The sequence below is a fragment of the Budorcas taxicolor genome, chromosome 9 (assembly GCF_023091745.1).
Source record: "Budorcas taxicolor isolate Tak-1 chromosome 9, Takin1.1, whole genome shotgun sequence".
NCBI classification, from domain to species: Eukaryota; Metazoa; Chordata; class Mammalia; order Artiodactyla; family Bovidae; genus Budorcas; species Budorcas taxicolor.
In genome coordinates, this window is record NC_068918.1 from 75,801,869 (window position 1) to 75,829,157 (window position 27,289).

Genomic DNA, 27,289 nt, shown 5'->3' on the forward strand with positions numbered 1-27,289 from the left:
CAGTTGCTAAGTCGTGTCCAACTCTTTGTGACTCCATGGCCTGCAGCAGCATGCCAAGCTTCCCCATCCTTCACTATCTCCCTGAGTTGGCTCAGATTCATGTCCATTGAGTCAGTAATGCTATCTAACCATCTCATCCTTTGTTGTCCTCTTTTCCTTTTGCCTTCAATCTTTCCCAGCATGAGGGTCTTTTCAAATGAGTTGACACAATGCATCAGGTGGCCAAAATATTGGAGTTTCAGCTTTAATGTCAGTCCTTCCAATGAATATTCAGGACTGATTTCCTTTAGGATGGACTGGTTTGATCTCCTTGCAGTCTAAGGGACTCTCAAGTCTTCTCTAGCACCACAATTCAGAAGCATCAATTATTCAACACTCAGCTTTCTTCATGGCCAACTCTCACATCCATACATGACTACTGGACCTTTGACTATACAGACCTGTGTCAGCAAAGTCATGTCTCTGCTTTCTAATACTCTGTCTAGGTTTGTCATAGCTTTTCTTCCAAGGAGCAAGTGTCTTTTAATTTCATGACTGCAGTCACCTTCCACAGTGATTTTGGAGCCCACTACTTGGATGTTTATAATATATATTGATACTAGCTTACATAATTTAGGTTATATTTTCCTAGATGACAACAATAAAATCCATGTAAGACTGTTTGCAGTAAATGACTTTTAAATGTTGTTTTATAAATAAGCTTTGAAATTATACTTGTGACACTGTGAACCACATATACAATTCATTTCATCTTAATTTAATTCCATATGGCAAAGACTACATTAAAACGTTTAGATTTCTTTTGGGGGAAAAAAGAAAGTCTAATTGTTACATAGTCAAATTTTTCTATGTATATTGATACAAGAAAAAACCAGAGTATTACACTGATATGTATTACTGTTATGTCCTTATAAATCTTATGTATCCTAACGAATCTGTATGTAAAAACTGTAAAATCCACAGCATAAGTTTTGTAGAATTTGTATAGTTAGGATAGGTCTACTAAACTCTATCTTTATCTCACTGATTTAACATATGGTGCTTACTGTTTTGCTTTCTATTTAACTTCACACTACAACTGATGCTCTGTCCTAAAAGGCACAGGTGGAGAAAAGTTATGTTGCCATTGCAATATCATTATCAATCTTTATGGGCTACTACAGAATTATTGTAATTCTTCTGAAGTTTTTATGGTTCATGAAATTTTCAGTTCATAGTAGCACTTAAGGAAGTTTTTGCCTCCAATGTAGGAATGGTGTTCTGAGATCCTATTTCCCTTTCATAATTAAGCAAGGAATTTAGAATTCATGGATTTTTCTGCCTTTATCTTTAAATTTGTGATTTGTGGGCAGTTATTTAAATGAAAGTTTCAGATATTAGAGGACCAATGCTAAATAACTCTTAAAAATTCTTAAATGATTAAGGAAGACTTTAAAATTTGACTAGTATAAAGAGAAGTCATTTTCCTTCGTTGCATAGATCCCCTGGAGGAGGGCATGGCAAACCATACCAGTAGTCTTGCCAGGAAAATCCCCATGGACAGAGGGGCCTGGCATTCTACAGTCTGTGGGGTCACAGAGAGTCTGACATGACTGAGTGACTAAGCACAGAAGTCATAGGACTTTGATAAATATCACTATACTAATGGTCAAAAGAAGATAATTTAGAGAAGATGCCACTTTCATTTCTTTGTATTGTACTAATAGAATCCGCTAATAAACCCAAGCCCACTACTAATACCTCTTTAATTATAATACCATTTATATAATTATATAATCTCTTAGTAATTATAATAACCCATTAACTGTTACTACCTTTATTAAAATGAAAACCTGTCATTGCTTATTTTCTTTTGTGTGGGCTTAATTTTTAGATGTATACTTACTATCCCCAAGCTAATCTCAGGATCCTTTACACTTTTAATTATGAAGAACCGAAAAGAACTTTTATTTTTGTGGGTTTTTATCTTTTGATATTTACCATATCAGAAATAAAGTTTAGAATTTTAAAAATATGTATTAATATATTTTAAAATAACTTTGACATTCTAAAAAAATTAGGGGAATTGTTTTATTTTGGACATCTTTAACGTGTAAAATAATAAACTACAGCTCTTATACTATTCCTTGGGAGGAAAGCTATAACAAACCTAGACAGCAGTTTAAAAAGAAGAGATATCACTTTGCCGACAAAGGTTCTTATAGTCAAAGCTGTGGTTTTTTCAGTAGTCATGTACGGATGTGAGAGTTGGACCATAGAGGCTGAGCACTGAAGAATTGATGCTTTTGAACTGTGATGTTGGAGAAGACTCTTGAGAGTCCCTGGGACAGCAACGAAATCAAGCCAGTCAATCCTAAAGGAAATCAACCCTGAGTATTCATTGGAAGGACTGATGCTAAAGCTGAAGCTCTAATACATTGGCCATCTGATGCGAAGAGTCAGCTCATTGGAAAATACCCTGATGCTGGGAAAGATTGAAGGCAGGAGAAGGGGGAGACAGAGGATGAGATGGTTGGATGGCGTCACCGACTCAATGGACGTGAGTTTGAGGAAATTCCAGGAGATGGTGAAGAACAAGGAAGACTGGAGTGTTGCAGTCCATGGCATCTCAAAGAGTCTGACACGACTTAGCAACTGAACGACAACAACTTACATACTACCACTCAGATACTACTCAGATCTGCTCCCATTTTCTCAGCACAGTGTTGGACATTTCTTGCCATGGTACTAATAGAACTCCTTTTAATAAACTAAAGCCCTAGGGTCAGGATGCAAAATTTAAAAGTAGTTATTTTACTGCTTCATCAAGGACACTTTAAAGTGAGGGGGGAAAACGTCCTCCTTGACTTGTGGCAGTAAAGACTATAACTAGTAGAGTTTGGTGCCGCTGTTTTAATTCATGCTGATTCAGTTCAGTCTGAGGTACACGAGTTTTATCCAATTACTGTTACTTTTTTGCTGTCAGTACAAATATCAACATAGTAAAAAAGGCAAGTGATGTCTTAATATCACAATGAAAATAGTTTTACCCATAGTGATTTTTTGGAAAGAGTCTTGGGAACCCCTAGCAGTCACAGACCATAGTAAGAATCACTGTTGCATGTCACATAGGCATTTAGAGGACTTATCCAAAAGGAAATATTTTGAGATTCCATATTTTTATTACCTTAAAGGATGTGTATTAAATCCAATTATTCTTAACAACTTAACATAACAAAAATTATAATAAAATATTTGACACAAAATTAAAATCTTGTATTTTATGCAAATACTGTAGTATAACAGACCCACTCTACCAAAACTGTATTATCATTGTTAAATTAGTCATGTTAAATTCTGTTCATGAAATGAACAGAAACTTGCTTAAATGTTACCTTCTTTTATTTTTACTCCAAAATCATAACTTTTTATCTATATTAGCAAAAGATTCTTAGGGTTAGTCACTAGTGAAACATGGTCTGGAAGTGTCTCCCTTGGCTCCAAAGGGTCCTCTTAAAATTGGCAGATGTACAGATGTGAACTGGAAATATAATTGAACATCATCTTCATCATACTAGCAAATTATGTCATTATCATAGTGATTTATTCTTATGGTACCCAGGTATTTCTCTGTTCAGTCAGATGATACCCTGATGAAAACTTCTTATAACTAAGTAGTAGTTCTCTTTCTATCAAAGAATTGTTCTTGTGATCAGCCTCTCTATCCATCCAGGCCCAGCTAAAGAGTTCTATGGTTTCTGATTGAAGTCTGCAGAGTGTAAGGGGTGTGGGGTCTTATAGTGAGATCCTTAATGACGCTAAGTCAAGTAGTGCCAGTCATTAGGAGGCTCAGCTTTCAGTGCTCCACTACTCAAAGTGTGATGTATGAATGAGTCCACTCTGCTAACTGATCTGAGACAAAATTAGTATAGAAATCAAGAGTAGATCGTAGAAACTTTCATCTCATTTGACATTGCCACAACATCTACACACACTTTAGTTGTTTTTCTTATAAAAAGCATAGATTTCCAGTGAATTTTAAAATTTTTAAATAGTTCTTGACCACAGATAGTTTGAACAGCATTGTTTGAGACTGTAACATTATATGATTGGAAATTCATCTCCCAATGTTTTCTTCTTTTATTTTTATTTTGTATTATTTTTTGCCCATGCCAACCACATACCAGAATCTTAGTTCACCCACCAGGAATCAAACCCACATCTTCTTCATTGGAAGCCCCTGGACTGCCAAGGAAGTCCCATTTCCCTGTATTTTCAATTTTATTTTCTTTTCTGCTTCCTGGCCCTTACATTAAAATTCATATTTTTGAAACCTTTGTTTTTGCTTATTCCATTTTGATTTCTTGGCTCAAAAACTTTGCAGAAGGAATTCACTACTACTTATTGTGTGTGCTTCACAATTTGTTTTCCACTCTAACCATGTGTGCAGGTGACTCTAATTTGACACCAAATAAGAGGTCATAATTGCACAAATTTCCCTTAGACTATTCAAATTACATAATACAAATTTACATTTGAAAGGTGAACTAAGAATGTGAAAAATATGACATAGGGCCTTATAAAAATTAATAATTCTTTATTAATTCAGTCAGTCATAAGTGTGTGTTTGGACTTCGTGTTAAGCTCTGAGATTAGAGTGGTAAGGATAAGGTATTTGTTACCTGGTAGCTTTCAAGAGCTCAGGTACAGTTCTGCTCACCAAATGCAAAGCGTTACACCAGTCCAGTATTCTTGCCTGGAAGATCCCATGGACTGAGGATCCTGGCGGGCCCATGGGGTCACAAAGATCAGACACGACTGAGTGACTAAGCACAACACAGCACACACCTCTGAAACAGAATGGCATATCTTCATTTGGAAAAACTCAGGGAATTCAATAAGATTAGTAGTATAAATCAATGGCATATGAGAGTACGTATTTAGAACTTAAATTCCAATCTTAAAAATATATAGGAGTAGTGACTAATATAGGTAAGAGTGCTAATTATGCAGAAGGAGTATCAGAATAGCACAACAGTTGTATTTCAAGCTGCTTTAGACAGCATTTCTCAATGTTGTTGTTGTTGTTTAGTTGCTAAGTTGTGTCCGACTCTTTAGGACCTCATGGGCTATAACCCACCAGGCTCCTCTGTCCATGGAATTTCCCAGGCAAGATTACTGGAGTAGGTTACCATTTCCTTCTCCAATCTGACTAAGATGTGGGGCTTCTACAGGAGTCAGTAAGTCTAGCACCACTGACCAGCTGAGCAGTAGGTTTAGTGATGTTTACAATGTATGTAACAAAAACATTTGGGGATACCTTGCCTAGCGCCTGTGAGTACAGATTAAATACCATTCTGTGTCCTGAAGGAGCTCACAATACAAATGGAAAGTAGATAATGAAAATTCGGTGTGGAAATGCTGAGAAGAGGTATATGGAGGGTGCTTAGGAACACAGGGAGGGCATCCAACTCAGGAAGGATGGGTCAGGAAAAATATGGATTAGACTGAGTTTTAAAGGAGAAATAGATATTAGCCCAACACAAAATGAGGGACAAGTATATCTCAGGCAGTGAACAACCAAACGCTATTGTAAGAATATAAGTTGGAGGTTATTAGGGCCAGAACTCATGTTGATTAAGAAGATGAAATAGAGAACGGTTAGGTTCTTGAGATCATTATGATGTAAACAGGATGTGTTTGCAAGATTTGGAGTCATGTCATCTACCACGTGTTGCTTTACTCAATGTATTGGAACCATGGTGGCCTTTTCGTTCCTCAGGTAGCCCACGCTCATTCTAGACTTGAGGTCTTTGTGGTGGTTATTCCTGCAGTCTAAACTGTATATCCTTCTCTTCCAACCCTGAGGTCTTTGATTGGCTGGCTCCTCTTCATTCTGATTCCAGTTCACCTGTCATTACTTTAGGGGCCTTTCCTGACTGCTCTATTTTACAGAAGCCCCTCTAGTCCCTCCCTCACATTCAGCACTCTGCCTTGTTTTATTGTCTTCATACTTGTCACAGTGTGTTAACTGTCTGTCTAGAACAAGCATGAAAGCACCATTTTATTCTCAGGAGTTCAGTTCAGTTCAGTCGCTCAGTCGTGTCTGACTGTTTGCGACCCATGAATTGCAGCACGCCAGGCCTCCCTGTCCATCACCAACTCCCGGAGTTCACTCAGATTCACGTCCATCAAGTCAGTGATGCCATCCAGCCATCTCATCCTCTGTCGTCCCCTTCTCCTCCTGCCCCCAATCCCTCCCAGCCTCAGAGTCTTTTCCAATGAGTCAACTCTTCGCATGAGGTGGCCAAAGTGCTGGAGTTTCCGCTTTAACATCATTCCTTCCAAAGAAATCCCAGGCTGATCCAGAGTACAGGTGCTCCAATGAATGGGTAGTATTATGGGACTGAGTTAAGCAAATTGGTTATGCAAATGACTTCTTGAGTAGAGAAAATGAAGAATTCTTAACCTGGAAACACAACTTCAGCCAAATCTATTGTCAAGGCCAGCCTCGGGAGCTTAATCAGAGTCAGGAAACATGTTTACTTTCCTAAAGTGTCTAGCCTCTTAAAAATAACAATCAAAATTGTAAAAAGTTCAAACTAATACCTTCCTAACCTAGATGCCTTCAAAAGGCAGACTCTTGGATAAAACTTATATTACTTCTAGACCTTATTATGACATCAAAAAGGATAATTTATTTAAAAAAAGATTATCCACATTCACAATTCACATGTTATCTAGAAATTATCTAGATTCCTAGAACTTTGAATATAATTCCAAGTGTCAACAAAACTTTTGAATTTTTATAGTTTTATATGTCAAAAGTTAAAATATTTAACTCAATTTTACCATTGTATTTAAGACTGGTTTCTTCTGGTAAAATATTTATGCCTCAAGATTTGGGACATTAAGTTTGTAAGTCAAGTGATTCCTGCCTGGCAAACTGAGGTGATTTTTTTAAAACATCCCATAAGATAAGAAAAAATATGCAAACACATGCATTTATTGCTGAATTATGGAAACTTTTATTATTGTGAAAAATAATATTACCTTGATATTCCTTTCAAACTATTTCTTATTCATTTATTTTTACCCATAATTTGTTGTTGTTGTTTTTTCTCCTAAATTTACAAAAGAAGTATAGGCATTTACAAGGCCACTGAGCAAACATATATATATAGGACAAACTTAACAAAATGCCATGATGTTATTTAAACCATGTTAAGAGTTTGTCTAATAAACTGATTACCTACCTGTCAGTACCTACTTGGTATCTCCATGGGAATTTTATTCTGTAATGTACCTTAGCATGTTCCTGTTCATAGTTCTTGTATTAATAATGCGAGTTTTATATATATAAAAACAAACTTGTCAGACTTTTTTGAAAATATTACATATCAAATACGTGGCCCATGCCTCTCATTCTATAAAAATGTAAGTTGTTCAACTCTTCACCCTTTTCAGTATTTTATATTCAGTTGTATGTTGTATTTCAGAATACAAGAATTAGTTATATTGTTTATTCACTGTATATAATGAAAAGTAGAAGAAGATTAAATATACTTTCCTGACTACAGTCAATAATCACAGTAAGTTAAGAATTGAGAATAGTGAAAGTATGGGTATAGGTCTATTACCCGAAACAGTTTAGTACTGAAAAATCTAAATGTTAGTAAGCTAGACAGTAGTTAACATAACATACATTTTTGTTAATGTACTGATTTACCAACAACACACTGTTTTGCATATAGCAGTGAACAAAACAGATAAATACCCTTGCCCTCATGGAGGTCATGTTTTCATGAGGAAAACAATAAGCAAAATAATTAGTTCTGTGAATGATGATTTGAAGATAATGATAATAATAATAATAGGTAATTCTTTACACCAGACACTAAACCCAGTGCTTTGCGTATATTAATTAATTCAGTAATTGTCTGAGGATAAATACACTTGTTCCTTCGAAGAAAAGCTATGACCAACATGGACAGCATATTAAAAAGCAGAGACATTACTTTGCCAACAAAGATCCATCTAGTCAAGGCTATGGTTTTTCCAGTCGTCATATATGGACGTGAGAATTGAAACATAAAGAAAGCTGAGCACTGAAGAATTGATGCTTTTGAACTGTGGTGCTGGAGACAACTTTTGAAAGTCCTTGGGCTGCAAGGAGATCCAACCATTCAATGCTAAAGGAAATCAGTCCTGAATATCCATTGGAAGGACTGATGCTGAAGCTCCAATACTTTGGCCACCGGATGCAAAGAACTGACTCATTGGAAAAGACCCCGATGCTGGGAAAGATTAAAGGCAGGAGAAGTGAATGACAGGATGAGATGGTTGGATGGCATCACCAACTCGATGGATATGAGTTTGAGCAAGCTTTGGGAGTTGGTGACGGACTACGAGGCCTGGCGTGCTGCAGTCCATGGAATTGCAAAGAGTCAGACACGACTGAGTGACTGAACTGAAATGCTTACCACTCTAGCTCCATGTTATGTAGATGCAGAAACTTGGCAAGGAGAGATTAAGCACCTTATGCAATGTCATGGGGAAAGTAGAGCCAGAGCTGAGATTTAAACAGAGGCAGTGTTGTTCCAGAACTAGCTATGTTTAACATTGCATATTATCACATACTACTTGTATTAGGTCTGAGAGGAGGGGGATAGATACACTGGACCTCGAGGAAGCACTATGAAACTACCTCAAAAATTATAAATGAAGAGATTTAAGCAGATTATATAGGAACATTTTAAATCATCTGTGTGATGCACCGTAAACAACTCCCCACCAACAAATGGGACAATATGTGTGGCAGATCAAGAGCTGATTTCCTTAGAATGCAAAGAACTCTTAGAAAACAGTTAGAAAAGATACTAATCCAACAAAAGATGGGTGAAAAACATGTGCAGGGAAGTCAAGAAATACACACAGATCAAAGCATATGAAAGGATATTTAGGTATTTTTCTCTTTTCATATTTAGATATGTAGCTTTTAAAAGTAAATCATTATATTTACTAATGACAAATAAGGAGACAAAGTTATAGGGCTTATTAGAAGTGTCAGTGGCATCCCACTCCAGTACTCTTGCCTGGAAAATCCCATGGACAGAGAAGCCTGATAGGCTGCAGTCCATGGGGTCGCGAAGAGTCGGACACAACTGAGCGACTTCACTTTGACTTTTCACTTTCATGCATTGAGATGGACATGGCAACCCACTCCAGTATTCTTGCCTGGAGAATCCAAGGGATGGGGGAGCCTGGTGGGCTGCCATCTATGGAGTCGCACAGAGTCGGACACGACTGAAGCGACTTAGCAGCAGCAGCAGAAGTGTCAAAAGGGCAGTTGATAGATGTGCATGGGAGTTGTATTTCTGAGGATACCAGCCAAGCTTCCAGAAGAGAATTAAGCACTACAGAAAATGATTTGAGTGACCATTTTTTCAGTTTTCTCAGGGGTGATTTATGGCTAGTACATTCTTGATGCATCTTTGAGAAATTAATTCATTGCATACAATGGGTGCCTTAGGATATTCACATTTCCTCTTAGAATGTCTGTTGAGAGGGTCTGTTTATTAGGATTGAAAATAATGACAGTACATTTAAGAGACTTAACAGGAGAAACCCAGAGATAATTTTTTGAAAATTCTATAAAGAAGATAAAGGAAAGAAAAATATAGAGACCAAAAGGAGATATGAAAGTAGAATGTGGTCAGTGTTCATATGCACTGTAGATTAATTTTTAAGAATTCACCTGGTTTTTACCTACTGCAATTTAAAAATCTACATGTGAATAATCAATTAGATGGTGCCTAAAAATGTTAAAATTTAAGATTTTATTATTTCACTAAAAAAGAATTTATGATACAGCAAGAAGATAGACTCCACTGTGTTGTTTATAATCCTAACTGTGTGTTTTATTTCCAGGGAACCTTTTATTATTTTATCAGGAGGCTTGTCATATGATACTGTAGGAAGGAGACCTTGCTTAACAGTGATGCATGGGAAAAGTACCGCAGTGCTAGAGATGGACTACTCAATTGTTGACTTTCTGACGCTGTGTGAGACGCCATACCCAAATGGTAAGTGTTGTACCTTTAAAATTCAGTCTCTATATATGTCTATTACTCAGAGCAAGACCTCCTAGTTTTCTAAGCAGTTAACTTATCCCGTTGTGCTGATTTCTTCTGGGGAAGGAATGCTGCCTTCATAACTTTATAAATTTTATTTGAGAAATTTTATATAATAAACTGTATCTGTTTCATTCTAAATTTTGGTAGTAAGTGCCTCTGAAGGATAGACAAAACTGTCCACATTAAGAGCAACTTAAAAATCCTCTAAAAATCTAGGGTGTCAGTTACAGTTTTCCAGAATAACAGAACCAATAGGAGATTTTAGAAGGTGAATGAGAGCAGAAATATGAATTTATTTTAAAGGAATCGTGAAAATGTACTACCGATTTGAAAATTCAAGAAAGAGTTTGATTTGCAGTCTTGAACCTGAATTTTTAAGGCAGGAGACTCAGGCAGATTTCCAAGTTGCCATCTTAAGGCAAATTGCTTTTTTCAGAACACCTCCTGTCTTTGTTCTTCAGGCCTTCAACTGATTGAATGAGACCCACCCAAATTATCTACAATTTTCTACCTTAGAGTCTACTAACTTAAATGTTAATCACATCTAAAAAATGCTTTCATAGCAACATCTGCACTGGTGTTTGACCAAACAAATGGGCATCATAGCAGAGATAAGCTAACACATGAAATTAATCACTATCATTGACATGTTATTATTTAAGGAGAAATTTAGCTGGATCTTTTTTACTTTTATTTAAAGCTAATTGAGATATAAATATGTAATACATTTTATAGTTGATATGCACATAGAAAATACCCAAGAAAGAGTTATAATATTATAGTGGTAATCTAGTGGATTTCTATGAGATCCAGTTATGAGAGTTGTTCTTAAGGGTATTCAGATTTAAATTTGAGATATGTTATTCATGTACTGTCTTGGACTTTGCAATACAATGGAAGGTACTGAACTTGTCTAACTCATCTTTACAAAACAAATAATTATTTATGGGGTATTATATAGATTTATCTCATTTAACACATACTGCCCTTACATTATATGAAGTACAATATCAGAATGTTAAATACTTGAGTGAATGGGACAAAATAAAATAAAAACCACGCCAACATGTTTTATTATCTAATCTGCAGCCCTCTTGCATATCTGTAACTATTGTTCATGCCTTGTTTTCCTGTTCCAGATTTTCAAGAACCATACGCTGTGGTGGTTCTACTAGAAAAGGATTTAGTACTAATAGACCTTGCACAAAATGGGTAAGAAATAAAATTTGGTCAACAGTTACTTTAGTATGTGGTGAAGAAAGAGTCTCTTTAGGATTGACTATTTCATTTCTTTGAAAATGCTGCATTCATATTCATAACCTGGACCCCCTTTTGGAACCACAGATATATGTTTCTCATTACCTGCCAAATTTCTCCGTTATGGTACTCACATAGAAATCCAAGTTTAAATCAAAATTTGTTGAATTTCTCAGATTTTTTATGATTCAACCTAATACTTGAATACCCTGAAAGTGAAAATGAAAGTCGCTCAGTCGTGTCCAGTTCTTTGCGACCCCATGGACTTGTACTATATGGTCCATGGAATTCTCCAGGCTGGAATACTGGGGAGTGGGTAGCCTAACCCTTCTCCAGGGGATCTTCCCAACCCAGGGGTCGAACCCAGGGTGGATTCTTTACCAGCTGAACCACAAGGGGAAGCCCAAGAATACTAGAATGGGTCGCCTATCCCTGTTCCCTGGTTCGATTCCTGAGTTTGGAAGATCTGCTGGAGAAAGGAGTAGGCTACCCACTCCAGTATTCTTGGGCTTTGCCTGTGCCTTAGCTGGTAAAGAATCCACCCCAGGTTCGGTCCCTGGGTTGGGACTATCTCCTGGAGAAGGGAAAGACTACCCACTCCAGTATTCTGGCCTGGAGAATTCCATGGACTTTAGGGGTCACAAAGAGTCAGACATACATGACTGAGCAACTTTCACTTCACTTCACTTCACTTCACTTCACCAATCTTGTTACTCTTTTCTTTAAATCTCTTTGGATCTCTGTTTTTTATGTAAAAACTGTTTCTCAGCCTGCTACTCTATTCAGCGTACATTTCCAACCTGGCACCTGTTCTCTAGGAAGACTGGACAGTGTGTTAAACAAGCATCACCCCCCGCCCTCCGTCTTTTCTTAAGTAGCTCCCAGCAGCTGAAATGTCCCACTTGTGACACCAAAAATCCACATAACTTTCAAAGGCAGCTTTCTTTTCCTCTTCAAGTTTGTCCTATTTCAAAGCAGCCTTCTTTTCCTCTTCAAGCTTTTCCTATTCTCTCTTCACCAGATATCGCATAACTGACCTGTACATTCTCACCATAGACCCTGTGCAACTTTTTGTGGTATTTCCAATATTCTGCTTGTTCTAGATTAGATGATAGCATGTTTACTTATAAATTTTTTGAATGGAAGAACATTGTGTTATATTAGTTGTATTTCCTGAGAGATAATCATTAAATATGGTTTTAAATAAGTTTACCCATTCAGTATTTCTGGACTGCGGGCAATTTTGCCCCTCAAGAGATGTTTGACAATGTCTGTGTGGACATCTATGGTTGAGGGGAGGGGTGCTGCTGGCATCTAGTGGTAGAGGACAGGGGTGCTGCTAAACATCCACGGTGCACAGGACATAATAAGCTGTCTGATTAAAATGGAAATGGTACTGAGATAAGAAAACCCTAAAGTGTAAGTGAACGGTATTATTTACCTTACCTTAAGGCATTCCAAAGTTCACGTCAACTTAGTGCATGCTAGCTGCAATAATGATTTTTTTTTTCTTCTTGAAAATAACAAGACCATGTCGAACAAAGGAATTTAAAAACATTATCTCTAAATGATAGCCCTAGAATAACCTATTATTAAATAAGTTTAAATATGTTTTTCATTGTTTCATTAATCATAGGTAACCATTCATTAACAAATATTTTTTCTTTTCCTCTTCTTAAAGATATCCTATATTTGAAAATCCCTACCCTTTGAGTATACATGAATCCCCTGTTACATGTTGCGAATATTTCGCTGATTGTCCTGTGGACCTTATTCCTGCACTTTATTCTGTTGGAGCTAGACAGAAACGTCAAGGCTACAGCAAAAAGGTAATGAGCATTAATTTTACTCATTACTTTACCTTTCAGTATTTTATACTCTCACCTTGACGTGGTTGATAATGATACCTTTTCTAGAGAAATTAGTCATTTTTGGGAATGAAATGTGTTGTTTACTGTTGTCATAAATATATTATGAAGATACATGCTATGCTTGGAAATGGCTTTATACAATAATCTTTTCTTATAGGAATGGCCCATTAATGGAGGTAATTGGGGCTTGGGTGCTCAAAGCTACTCAGAAATAATTATTACAGGGTAAGTAAAAGTCTCATTTCTCCTTAAAAAAATCATTAATAACTAAATATGATTAGGACTACATAAATATTAATTAGTTGGGCAGGTAGTGCTTTTCTTTATACAGTAACATCACAAGTAATAAGTTATTATATAGAACCTATAAATTTATCCTAAATTTTACCGTTTTCCTCATTTTGGTAACCGTGTTCAAGTAATAATATATTTAACTTCAAAGAGAAAAACAGTGTAAATTTTTTCTTCAATACAATCTTAATTCATTTGCTTTTCACAGGCATGCTGATGGGTCGATTAAGTTCTGGGATGCTTCTGCGAGTAAGTATTCTGAATATTATTTGTTACATGCTATACAAGTATTGCTTTTATGTAATTTGTTTTGTAATAATTGCATAGCTAAAATTTAATTTGAAATTTAGAGGCTGTAAAGTTAATGCTTGATTTATCAAGTATTTGAGTAGAATTTATAATAGATGAAGATATTTGAAGGATGTTAATTAGTAAATCAAGAATAAGTCTCAGCAGAAATACTCAAATCCTTTCTTCAGTATTTTTTCAAACCTTCTCTTCCTAACTCAGAGATAAGAGAAGTGAGACTATGTTTCAAATCAACATAAATCTGTTCAATAATTTTAGTGTCTGATTCTAAACTTATATCATGAAAGTTTATGCTATGTGAATTATATACAGTGGTTACTTTAGCAAAAAGGAAAGAATGCTTTCAATGAGTAATGTACAAACACTACTAATTACAAAATTAGAATCTAGTTAACTCAGGGTATATTATGTTTCATCATGAAGTGTGTTAGATAATAGTGGTACCTTTCAGAGAGAAAATAATTCTGTAAAGCAAAGTATGTGCTTTATTATTTATATTTATGCTTTTCTTTTTTATAAAGTCTTTTTGTTACTCATTTTTTTCAGATAATCTAAATTCATCGTGATGGTGATTTTTTTTTTTTTAATGAATACAGTGAGTGTACCTTCTTTGGTCAAGGAAGTATAATGAATACATTATATAAAAGAATGAGAGAAATATAGACATAGGAATAAAAATATGATTCAAAAAACAGGCTGTTTTTTTGATGTGGTATGACTGATTAAATATTCCCTTTTATTCTTTTCTACTAAGATATTTTATCCCTTTTTTTTTTTAGTAACTCTACAAGTATTATATAAACTAAAGACATCTAAAGTATTTGAAAAGTCAAGAAATAAAGATGAGAAGCCAAACACAGACATTGTAGATGAGGATCCATATGCCATTCAGATCATCTCCTGGTGTCCCGAAAGTAGAATGCTGTGCATAGCTGGAGTTTCAGCTCATGTCATCATTTATAGATTCAGCAAACAAGAAGTGATTACAGAAGTCATTCCGGTAGTTGTCTCTTAATTATTTTCAGTGTCAAATGTCTGACATTTAAGTTTTCAAATCACTTAGAAGACTATCTATAGTCATTTTTAAAATACCTCAGTATTTACAGTGCATTTATCTTTTGTGAAGAAAAGGCATACTTTTACTTATATCTTTTTACTGAACATTTATTTAAATCTTTAAATGCATTCTGTTTCATTTAAGGAAAGCTAATATAAGTATGAGCCTAATCTAATTTAGTATTAACAGGAGTGCCATAAATCCTAAAATCATAATGTATATGTGTGAATGTACTTGCACACAACACACAATCATTTTTAAAAAGCTGAGTCAGAAACATTTTTTTCTTTGTGAAATCTTTACCTTTAGTAACCTCACTAAATTTTTCCTTTAAAAATGTTCTTTCCGCTGTAGTGTATATGTGTGTTTGTATAAACTAACAAAATGAACAGTAATTGTTAGGAGAGGGTAAACTGTCTTATTTTACAACAGATGCTTGAAGTTCGATTGTTGTATGAGATAAGTGATGTGGAAACCCCAGAGGGTGAACAGGCACCACCTTTGCCAACACCGGTTGGGAGTGCCAATCCACAGCCCATCCCTCCTCAGTCTCATCCTTCTACCAGTAGCAGTTCATCTGATGGGCTTCGGGACAATGTCCCTTGTTTGAAGTAAGTTAAAGAGAAATACAGATGGTTTGAACTTACCTTTTAATTTAGGTAAATTATAAGCATTAGTAAAGTTAAGTAATGTTTTCCTGTGACAGAGTAAAATGACATAACCACTTCTCTTTCTGCATTTCACTGTGGTTAATCCAGCTCACTTTTTTGTGGCACGAAGAGGAATATGATTGCATTCCGTGATTTTATCCTTAAAGTAATACGACTTGATCTCTAAACCTACTGATAGACCAGCATGGATTTTTCCTCTGTATCTAGCTCATTCTTCTCAATCCATCATCATTTTTTAGTCTGGGTTTATGTGTGGATCAGATGTACATGTTGACTGCTTTCTGGCACTCTGAAAATTACGTTTTTTCAGCCTTTAGAGATATAGTTGTTTGGTAATCATTTTCTTTTTCTGAATCTTCCTTAATATCACAGCATTGTTATGTAAATGCATTTATTGTAGAAATCCATATTTAATGTATTTTGCTTTTCTATAGGAGTAAATTGGACAAAATTTATTTTTACTTTTATATTATTGAGTGGTTAAAATTTTTAAAGCATCAGTTCAGATCAGTCGCTCAGTCATGTCCAACTCTGCGACCGCATGGACTGTAGCACGCCAGACTTTCCTGTCCATCACCAACTCCTGGAGCTTACTCAAAGTTGTGTCCATTGAGTTGGTGATAACATCCAACCATCTCATCCTCTGTCGTCCCCTTCTCCCGCCTTCAATCTTTCCCAGCATCAGGGTCTTTTCCAATGAGTCAGTTCTTTACATCAGGTGGCAAAGTATTGAAGCTTCAGCTTCTGCATCAGTCTTTCCAGTGCATATTCAGGACTGATTTCCATTAGAATTGACTGGTTGGATCTCCTTGCAGTCCAAGGGACTCTCAAGAGTCTTCTCCAACACCACAGTTCAAAAACATCAATTCTTCAGTGTTCAGCTTTCTTTATAGTCCAACTCTCACACCCATACATGACTACTGGAAAAACCATAGCTTTGACTAGACGGATCTTTGTTGGCAAAGTAATGTCTCTGCTTTTTAATATGCTGTCTAGGTTGGTCACTTTTAAAGTATACGAGCCTTAAAAATGGCATAGAAAGAAAACAGAGAGTTAAAATCACTGAATGATTTCATGAAGACTATGATTAAAAGTATTATATTTACAGAGAAGTCAACTAGGGTGTAAAGAGAAGTCAATTAGGATCATGACTGAAAGTGTGTGGAAAATGTCAGAGATTGAATACAAAAGTTGGGGGCAAAAGGCAGACTGTAGTAGATTCAAGATAGGGAGGGTAGTCAGAAAAACAGTTCCATTTGTTAAAAAAACCAGGCTTTATACTCTTTGACTTTAGGTCTACTAGAACCATTATTGAATGGTTTAATAGTTGCTGAGGAGAATGTCTGCATAATCAAAAATGCATTCAACCAGAGATAAAGCAGATTTTTTAATATCACAATCACTCATGATATAGAACTATAGAAAAGTACAGCTTTTTTAATCTTCTTTATATGCTTACGTAAATTTGAGATTGTGTTCTATAACAGGGATGACTTTGCTCCTCAGAACGCTTGGCAATGTCTGGAGACGATATTTGTCACAACAGGAAGGAGTGCTAGTGACATCTAGTGTGAAAAGTGAAAGTCGCTCAGTCATGTCCGACTCTTTGCAACCCCATGGCCTGTACAGTCCATGGAATTCTCCAGGCCAAAATACTAGAGTGGGTAGCCTTTCCCTTCTCCAGGGGATCTTCCCAACCCAAGAATCGAACCAGGATCTCCTGCATTGCAGGTGGATTCTTGACCAGCTGAGCTATCAGGGAAGCCCGGACACAGAGACCAGGGTTGATGCAGAACATCCTGCGGTGCACAGGACAATGCCACACAACAGATTTAGCCAGCTCAGGATGCCAGCCGTGCCGAGGATGAAAACTGACCTGACCTTAGGATATAAGCATTGAGGTTAAGCAGCTGCTTTCTTAGAAAGGTCTTGGGTTTCTTCCCTCTTTCTCTCACCCTTCCCCTCACTCTCTCCCCGCCCTCCCTACCTCCTCCCCTTTCCTTTCTATCCCATGTGTATACTTCCTTTCTGCTACCATCTGGCATATGTTTAGATAGAATGAAACTTGGCAATAAAAGAATTCTACATCTTTCCCTTTTGTTACTAACTCTGTAGCACTTGAAACTTAAATTTGTAAAATGTACATTAATGTCACTTCTAGTATCATTAATGTCATTAATGTCTAATCATCATTAATGTCACTTCTTCATGTATATTTCTGTTTTTTGTTTAATTTTTATAAGCATACAAAGTAGTTTGTCTTTGAGGTTTGTTTTGGTAACAAGTTCAAGATTTTTGTCTAAAATCCACATATTCACTAGTGACTTCTAAATCACAGGCAATCTGAATTATATATATATATATAATTTTTTTTACCATTTTAATAGTTTTCAGGTAAATGCAGTTAATGTTAACTGCACATCGTTTTAGTTCACAATCTCAAAAACCAATTTTAAAAGTCAAGATATAGCTAAATTGATGTGAAAATAACTAATACTTAGATTTTGTTTGTTTTTTTATACAAATTATTTTTGTACTTAGTTTGGTTTTTTTTTCTTTTCCCCATTGAAGTATAGTTGATTTTTACAATGTTATATTTCTGCTCTACAGCAAAATGATTCAGTTATATATATATTCTTTTTTAAATATTCTTTTCCAATATTCTTTATCATAGTATATTGACCATCGTTCCCTGTGCTATACAGTAGGACCTTGTTGTTTATTCATTCTGTATGTAATAGCTTACATCCTCTAATCCCAGCCTCACATTCCATCCCTCCCTGTACATAATTATCTTTTGAAGAAACTTTTTAAAAGTAACTGTTTGATTTTGTTTTCAAGTATTTTAAATGTGCTTTTTTCAGGGTATTAGTCAAATCAGACAAATTGTTTTGAAACTGCCAGGCCTCTAAACATTATTTTTAAATTTAAAATACATTTGTACAAATTATGGAGCTTTTCATAAAAATAAGTTCTACCCTTTGTCTTTAAAAAGTAAACAAATTAATATATTAAAAACATTAAAATGATAACTTGCATATAACCATTATAAACATTAAACATAATGCCCACTCAGCCCTCATTTTGTATTTTTAAAATCTAACATGTGTCATCATTTCTTGATTTGATTTCTAATTTTTTACTAGTTGAGGCTTTTTCAGCATGTTTGACTATTTAAAGTTATTTTTGCCTAAGAATGTTTTTGTTTCATACTAAGTAAAATAAGAATTCCATGACTTCTGTGTGTCTTCATCACTTATATCTAAAATGTGCCCAAATATACCTATCTGAAATTATCCCTGAATGCCTGTTTCTGCTCTTGAAAATCTGAGTGTGAGTATATAAGTGTGAAAGTCACTCAGTCGTGTCCAACTCTTTTCGACCCCATGGACTATATAAGTCCATGGATATCTCCAGGTCAGAACTCTGGAGTGGGTAGCCATTCCCTTCTCCAGGGTATCTTCCCAACCCAGGGATTGAACCCAGGTCTCCAGCATTGCAGGCAGACTTTTTACCAACTGAACCACGAGGGCAGCCCTGAGAATCTAAGGTGCACATAAGTATGCCAGAGGGAGAGTGGATACTTCCTTGAAGCTTATTTAATTCATACAGGGAGAAAATAGCACACTCAGACTCTGCAGGCTATGCTTGTATCAACAGAGGCTGTCTCTGGTGGAGATGAAATGCTACTCAGTGTTTATTTTTGTCTTTTGAGGTGGATGGCTGTAGCCGATCAGTGGGTGTTTCCCGGAGGAAAATTAGAACTTCTGCTTCAGCCAGTGTGTAGTTCTGAGTATATTAACTTGCAGACTTTGCACAGGCAGTTGTGACTGCAACTCAGTTCATTTTAAGAGTACTCTTGGTGATTCACGTTTACTCCGAAACTTTGAAAACATCGTGACCCTTTTCTTACCTGGACTGAGTCTAGCAAATATGACAGCAAAAGGTCTGGTGTTGTGGTATTCTTCATGGAAGTACCAACTAAATGATCTAAAGGGTTCTCTGAGTTTAGTGTCAGGAGGTTAAACATAGAATAGACTTCCAGCTGTCCTTCTTTATACATTTACTCCAAGGCAGAAGCCTCAAGAATCATTAGAATACCCAGGCTTTGTGTATGTTTTACAAGAACAGTTACTGGAGAGTCTGCAATCCAAATGTCCCCACCTTAAAGTAAAAGTAGATTTTTTTAATAGTAAAAGTAGTCACACAGATAGCTCATATTTTATAAAAATTTTATCTTCCAAATTCACTTGAAGTTTACAAGTAATAAAGGTATTAGCTTAGTAAGTTTATTCCTTAGAAGTCTCACATTTATAGACAAACCCCTCCTTCCCTCCCTCTAACATGCTTATAACAAGTTTAACCAATATAAGTTTTGTGGGAACTCACTCAATATAAGTGAGTATAACTGTTTTGCTGAATAGTTCACTTGAAGACCCCTACCATCCTGTCAAAATTACCACATCTTCTAAGACTGGCTCTTCATCCTGACATCTTTTTCTTTTTCAAAACTTAGAATCACTGTCTTCTTTTTCTCCCCTCCTCCGCCTCTAATCAGTCTGCAGCTCATTTATTCATTCAATAAATACTGAATACCTCATCTGCTGGAGTATTAAAAGTAACTGCAAGGTATCTACCTTAATGGAGTTTATGAACCTTTTTGAGACTTAGTTCATGGGTTTCAAATCTGTCTTATTATTTTGCATCACACGAATCACAGGAAGTTCCTCATGAGTTTTCTTATTCTACGTCATCTTGTGAAGTTGTACAGTTAATCTTCCCAAAATATTTCTCCTAAACCCTTCGCTGTCTTTTAATTCTTTAATAATGAAATTATATGGCTTTTGCATAATTTGGCCATTGAAAAAATTCTCTCATAGGCACTCACAGTATCCTTATACTGTGATTAAGTAAAATATTCCCACTTTCAAACAGGAAGACGTTAAGTGGCAGAACCAAGACTCACACTCTAGCACTTCAGAGCCCTGAGTTCTTTCTACCAACATCAGACCTTTGCAGCGAGACCTCACAGACCTCCAAAGTCTGGCCCTGGCCTATCTCGCTATAGTGACTTTTTTTTTTTAATTCTTACTACATATACTTTCTACTGTGACCAAACATATACACTTGTTAATCTTTGTTTATGGCTTTCCTACTTCTTTATCTTGTTAGTATATTTTTTTGCAAAGGCAATTTTTTGACACTATCCAGCAGTTTTGGTGGAGAAGGCAATGGCAACTGACTCCAGTACTCTTGCCTGGCCAATCCCATGGAAAGAGGAGCCTGGTAGGCTACAGTCCATGGGGTCGCGAAGAGTTGTACACGAATGAGTGACTTCCCTTTCACTTTTCACTTTCATGCATTGGAGAAGGAAATGGCAACCCCCTCCAATGTTCTTGCCTGGAGAATCCCAGGGACGGGGGAGCCTGCTGGGCTGTCTTCTATGGGGTCACACAGAGTCGGACACGACTGAAGTGACTTAGCAGCAGCAGCAGTTTTCGGGGGAAGAGTCTATGCTATCAAGGGGCTTCCCTGATAGCTCAGTTGATAAAGAATCCTCCTGCAATGCAGGAGACCCCGGTTCGATTCCTGGGTCGGGAAGATCCGCTGGAGAAGGGAAAGGCTACCCACTCCAGTATTCTTGGGCTTCCCTTGTGGCTCAGCTGGTAAAGAATTTGCCTGCAGTGCAGGAGACCTGGGTTCGATCCCTGGATTGGGAGGATTTCCTGGAGAAGGGAAAGTCTACCCACTCCCAGTGTTCTGGCCTGGAGAATTCCATGGACTGTATAGTCCATGGGGTCACAAAGAGTCGGACACAACTGAGCGAATTTCACTTCACGTGACTTCTGTGCTATCAAAAATACTACCAACTCAAAGTCAAAATAGATTTTTTAGTAATAAAAGTGGTTATGCAAACAAAAATAAATTGCTCACATTTTTTATACATTTTCCCTAATCTCTTGTGTTTTAGGCCAATTTTCATCTACTTATACTCCACCTTTATCAAAGTTTAAGTCTACTCTTCTGTCTTGGGTTTTTTCTGCAACTTGATTTTTTTTCCTCTTAAGACCTAGAGTGCAGCTTCTCATTGTTCTTCTCTCCGTCCTTCCCTGGTCTTCTTTCATTCCTCTCTACCCACTTCCTCCTTCTCCCCTTTCACTTCTCCCTCCCTCCTCAATTTATATGTGGAACTTACCTATGATTTGTTGCATCTCCAACTAGATTAAATGATTCTAGAGGACAGGATTCTGATTTTTGCATTTTATATCATATACTTTATATATCATATAAAGTTATTTTTATATAGTTACTGGTGGATGACTTTATAATTACATAGGCTAATAAGATAATTGAAGATGTGTTAAAAGGCAACACGTTTTCCTTTCTTCCAGAGTTAAAAGTTCTCCACTTAAACAGTCTCCAGGTTATCAGACAGAATTAGTTATACAGTTGGTGTGGGTGAGTGGAGAACCACCACAACAAATAACCAGTCTGGCAGTTAATTCTTCCTATGGATTGTAAGTATATTTATGTATTTCTGTGTCTCTTCATTGTATTCCATGCATTTTTATATTTTTAAAAACAGAATGGGTGATCCTTATTATATCACTTAAAATGTTGAATAAGCTTCAAAGTCAGATCAAATTCAGTGTTTATAAACACTGAATTTGATCTGACTTTGAAGCTTATACAACATTTAAAGAACATACTTCTGTTCTGAATGGCTTCTCTGGTGGCTCAGATGGTGAAGCATCTGCCTGCAATGTGGGAGACCCGGGTTCAATCCCTGGGTTGGGAAGATCCCCTGGAGAAGGAAATGGCAACCCACTCCAGTACTCTTGCCTGGAAAATTCCATGGACTGAGGAGCCTGGTAGACTACAGTCCATGGGGTCACAAAGAGTCGGACACGACTGAGTGACTTCAATTTCACTTTCACTTTCACTTTCTGTTCTGAATAATTTACTCTGGATGTGCTTATTACTACTTCCTTATCTAAAGTTAAACATCTCATGGATCAATGAATCTGTCCTCCCCTTGATGTACTCTGAGAAATAATTTCCTTATTAATATTTGGTATAATAAAGGTCTAACATCAACCCAAAAGACTATGTTCTAAATTGATTCTGTAAATGTTGAACCAAAGCTGCATAATTTATTCTTTCTCCTTCCATAGTTAACTTGTAAAAACTGTAAAGACATAGTAATAGCTTAGTAAAGTATTCATCTGTACTTCAGGTGTGTTTTTATTTATCAATTCATGCCTTCAAGTGTATGGTGTTCGTAGTACATACTTTTTATTATAATAGGATAGAGTCATAAAGTATTTACTTTTGTTTTAAAAATCAACACTGTCAGGCTTCCTGGTGGCTCAGTGGTATAGAGTCCACCTGCCAATGCAGGAGACACAGGTTCAGTCCCTAGTCCGGGAAGATCCCGCCTCCCAAAGTAACTTATGCCCGCACACCACGACTACTGAGCCTGTGCTCTAGAACCGGGAGCCTCGGCTGCCGAGCCACGGACCTCAGCTACCGAAGCCTGCATGCCCTAGAGCCTGTGCTCTGCAACAGTAGAAGCTGTTGCAATGAGAAGCCCACGCACTGTAACTAGACAGTAACCCCCGCTCACCTCAACTAGATCAAAGACCATGCCACAACAAAGACCCAGTGTAAGCAAAAATAAATCAATCATTAAAATTATTTTTTTTAAAAATCAACATTGTGATAAAAGAGAAACCACATGCCAACTGTTTGGTCCAGAGCTGTTTATCTTGCGTAGGTCACGGTCTCCTTCCTTGATTCTAGCCCTAGGAACTCATTCCTCTTCCTTCTTCCTTCTAATAGCTACTACCACCTACCCTATTTCTTGCATTTGTACACGTAACTAAGACTGGCTACAGTCTGAAATAGTCTTCTCTAATGTCTTTTATTTGCTGTCCCACAATGTGAAAGTACAGATGTTTCTTTTTTTTTTAAATATTTTGCTATACACAGCCATAAGAGAAACAAACCAGAAATAAGAAGCAATAGAATGTTTCAGAGGAAGTTGCAAATCAGTTGCTCACAGTCCTGACTGGGTTCACAACTATATTTTGTTTAGGCTTTTTTGTATATTTTCAAAATTTGAAGTAGTTGCCAAGACTTTTTAATGTGAAAATCCACATTTAGAGCTCTAATTGAAAAGTTCAATTATCTAGCCCATGTCTCATTCCTGGTCGGCCGTAGTTAGCAGGAGCTGAGGTGAAGCTTCCCCTGTTTAGATGAGTTGTTCCCTCTTCAGGTCCCTACAGTCCTTAGTTGGCATGTTTTACTTACTTCTGTAGCCCCTCTATGTATGTTCGTTTTCGACACCTGGCTTACGGGATCTTAAATGAATAAAGTTCCTTCATTTATAGTCGTTTTTATTCATAGTTTGTACTTCCCGACTCACGATTGAGAAAGTATTTGGAATACTCCAAAGGGAGGCCTCCGAGATTTATGCTTTCTATGTTTTACCCTTGACTGTAGAAATTACCAAAACTTTTCCAAATGTATAATGTCCTATTCCCCAGTAGAAACGAATGTCTTCCCCTGAGGAATTCAAAATAGTCAGAAAAATGGATGTCATATTGTTTAGTGTGGGGGTTTATGTCTTTGGTTAAATTTCAATTCCTACATCAGATTTTTTATGTTGATTTGTACACATTGATACAGAAGATCTGCACAGCTCCATCAGAAGGCATATGTAACCCGTATTTGCATGTCTGTAATAGTGTTTTGTTTCAAAAGGAGTTTTCTTAAAGACCCATCATGCTTTTTTAGCCCTGTAGACTACATTTTCTTCCAACTATTTAATTATGCTAAAATGTTTGTTCTTTTCCTATTCCTAGGGTAGTTTTTGGCAATTGTAATGGCATTGCGATGGTTGACTACCTCCAGAAAGCAGTACTCCTCAACCTGGGCACTATTGAATTGTATGGCTCCAATGATCCTTATCGGAGAGAACCCCGATCTCCTCGTAAATCTCGACAACCTTCAGGAGGTAAAAAGAAAGAAATCCTGAGCTTTAGGATTTCCATAAATGCCAAGTTACTTCTGTGAATATAAGTACTTCTGTTAGGTAAATAGCTTATCTGATTGTGTCTGTTTGTATAAACTGTCAAAAAAAATAGTAAAAGGTATCAACCTCCTTTTTTGTTTTCTATTGTTATTAGTTTATGCATTTGTTTTTAATATTCTAAGATTTTATTTAACATTGGGAAGGAACCACAGTTTCAGACTTCTTTAGCTAAATTACTATGACAGGAAAATTTATCATTACAGAACAAAAGTTAATTTTATAGTTCTGTCCCTTTTACTGTTTAATAGTGTGAGACCAGCAGTTTATTGTTTTGAGTATCAAAGGAATAATTTCCCACATGAAAAAAAAATGTAGATGCAAAAGTGAATTTGAACTCCGTGAGATACAACATTCTCAGACAGATTCAGTGCAAGCCCAGATCCATTAAGAATTCTCTCTATAGCATTCTTTTGTGTTTGCTAGATACTTAATCTTATTTTAAATGTTTCAATACTAATGCCTCATGGAACACATATATAGTTAGCTGTTTATACCAGTACTCCTCACCTTTTTTTTTTTTTTCCCAAACCTCATGGCAGACACAGAAAATGACATTGGATCTCTGGCATGTAGACATATGTTAATGGGGCCTCCAGTGGTGGTGACTGATCTCTGAGCTCCAGACTCCCTAGGACCTGCCCAGGGGGACCAGGGATTCAAGAGAACTCCATCTGTGGCAGATGTAACCTAACCTGTTTGCAAAATGCCACTGGGAAGCCCTGATCTACATCTCCTAACTCAGACTCTCTGAATTAAAATTCTTTCTGACATTCATTTCTCAGTTGCTTTCAAAACATTTTTTGATGATACTAAATACCTCTCATAATTCACGACAGAAGAAAAGAAAAAGGTGATGGATTATAGATCTTACTGTCACTTTGGCAATAGTTGAATATTTTTTTCTGTTTTTGTCTGTGTGATCATTTTGTCATGTGTTATCTTCAGAAATTGTTGTCCCAACCATACCATTCTAGTATCTTTGTCTCCTTTTTTCTTCTTTTGCTTTTCGTTGCTTCACTGAGGCATGCTGATTGTGACTTCTTGCATGTGCGGCGTTTCTAGCTTATATTCTGAATCTGTGAAAAAACTCCGTTCTTCTTTTTTAAGTAAGTTATTCATTCCACATCAGTAAAGTCATGACAGTGTATTTTGTCTGTAAAACTATTTTTTTCTCATTTATTTTTTAAAAAGCTTATTAAAGCATTGTATATCTAAAATAATATACTCATTATTTAAATTCATCTCATAATATATAAATGAAAACAGCTACTGAAATATTTGTGTTCCAATCCAGTTTCTTTATAAAGCAAAGAAATTAATAATTAATTAATAATTAACAATAATTAATAGTGTCCAAAAGTTAAACATTGTCTTGATAGAAAAGGAGTGGTAAAAATTTCATTACTCACGAAATTAATTTCTTTTCTTGTTAGTACTCATCATAACTTACATAAAATTACTAGAAATTAAATAGCTAAATTCATCCAAGGTTAAAGACCAATGCTACCATGTGATTTTAATTTTTTTTCTTGCATTCCATTGCATCCTATTTTATTCTTTAATAAGCATTATCATATTATTCATATTATTATATGCTTCAGTTTGTATTGAAGAGTTACACATTTAGGTATAAATGTGTAAGCAGGAGAACTTAAGCAGGAGAACTACTTAAATTTTTATCAGTTTAAGATGTTATTGTTATGCTCACTTGAACAATATTAAGGAGAAAGAAAAAGTTAAAAATTAAGAGAAAATTATTTTAAAACATACTTTAACATTTCAAGAATATTTGTGTCTTGCTTCTAAAATATATTATTTATATTTAAAATAAAATAAAATATAGAATAACTGTTAATAAAATTCTTTGATTACATTGATGCAAAAAAGATTTTTTGCTAAAGTGTATGTTTTAGCATATGTTCTTGAAGTGAAGCCCAAATACCATGAAATTGTTCTGTCTTTTATAATAGATCAGTATGAATGGAGAAACTTTTTTTTGCTACTACTTGGTGCTAGTAGGTTTTCTTAAAGAATATGATGGCACTCATGAAATTATTTTGTGAGATAAAACATTGTCATTTAAGTGTTTTGTAGTTGTCTTAAAATACAGTTGAACTATTGAGTACAATATCTACAGTATTTTCATAATAAAAATTATGAAACTGTCACAGGGTACAAGTAGTGGTGAAGTATTTCAGCTGCATATATTTATCTGCTGATTATCGTAATTCTGTTCGGTTGTTGACCAGAAAGTTCAATTGGGTTTTTCTGTATCAGCTTACCAGGTAGTGCAGTGGTAAAGAATCCGCCTGCCAATGCAGGAGGCAAAAAGACGTGGGTTCCGTTCCTGGGTCGGGAAGATCCCCTGGAGTAGGAAATGGCAACCTACTCCAATGTCTTTGCCTGGAAAATTACATGGACAGAGAAGCCTGGCGGGGTACAGTCCATTCATGTCTCAAAGAGTCAGACACCCCCCAACACACACACATACCATCTTATGGAAAAGCCTAAATGAGCTTTTCAGCCAGCACAGTATTAAAACAGACCAAATTCTCTACCCTCATGTAGCTCACATTATACTGGAAAAGACAGAGTTTGAAAAGATAAGTGGTATATAGTAA

At 36.1% G+C, this 27,289-nt stretch overlaps 1 protein-coding gene across 1 annotated transcript in view; it reads left to right on the forward strand.

Moving 5' to 3' along the window:
• Nucleotides 1–27,289, forward strand: part of STXBP5 (syntaxin binding protein 5) — a 164,775-nt gene that overhangs the window by 93,513 nt on the left and 43,973 nt on the right. Inside the window, exons 10-18 of the mRNA XM_052645571.1 lie at nt 9,910–10,064; nt 11,255–11,327; nt 13,054–13,201; nt 13,401–13,468; nt 13,743–13,783; nt 14,623–14,843; nt 15,333–15,511; nt 21,964–22,089; nt 24,439–24,590. Of these exons, the coding sequence (XP_052501531.1) occupies nt 9,910–10,064; nt 11,255–11,327; nt 13,054–13,201; nt 13,401–13,468; nt 13,743–13,783; nt 14,623–14,843; nt 15,333–15,511; nt 21,964–22,089; nt 24,439–24,590 (1,163 nt within the window). The remainder of the gene's footprint in view (nt 1–9,909; nt 10,065–11,254; nt 11,328–13,053; nt 13,202–13,400; nt 13,469–13,742; nt 13,784–14,622; nt 14,844–15,332; nt 15,512–21,963; nt 22,090–24,438; nt 24,591–27,289) is intronic.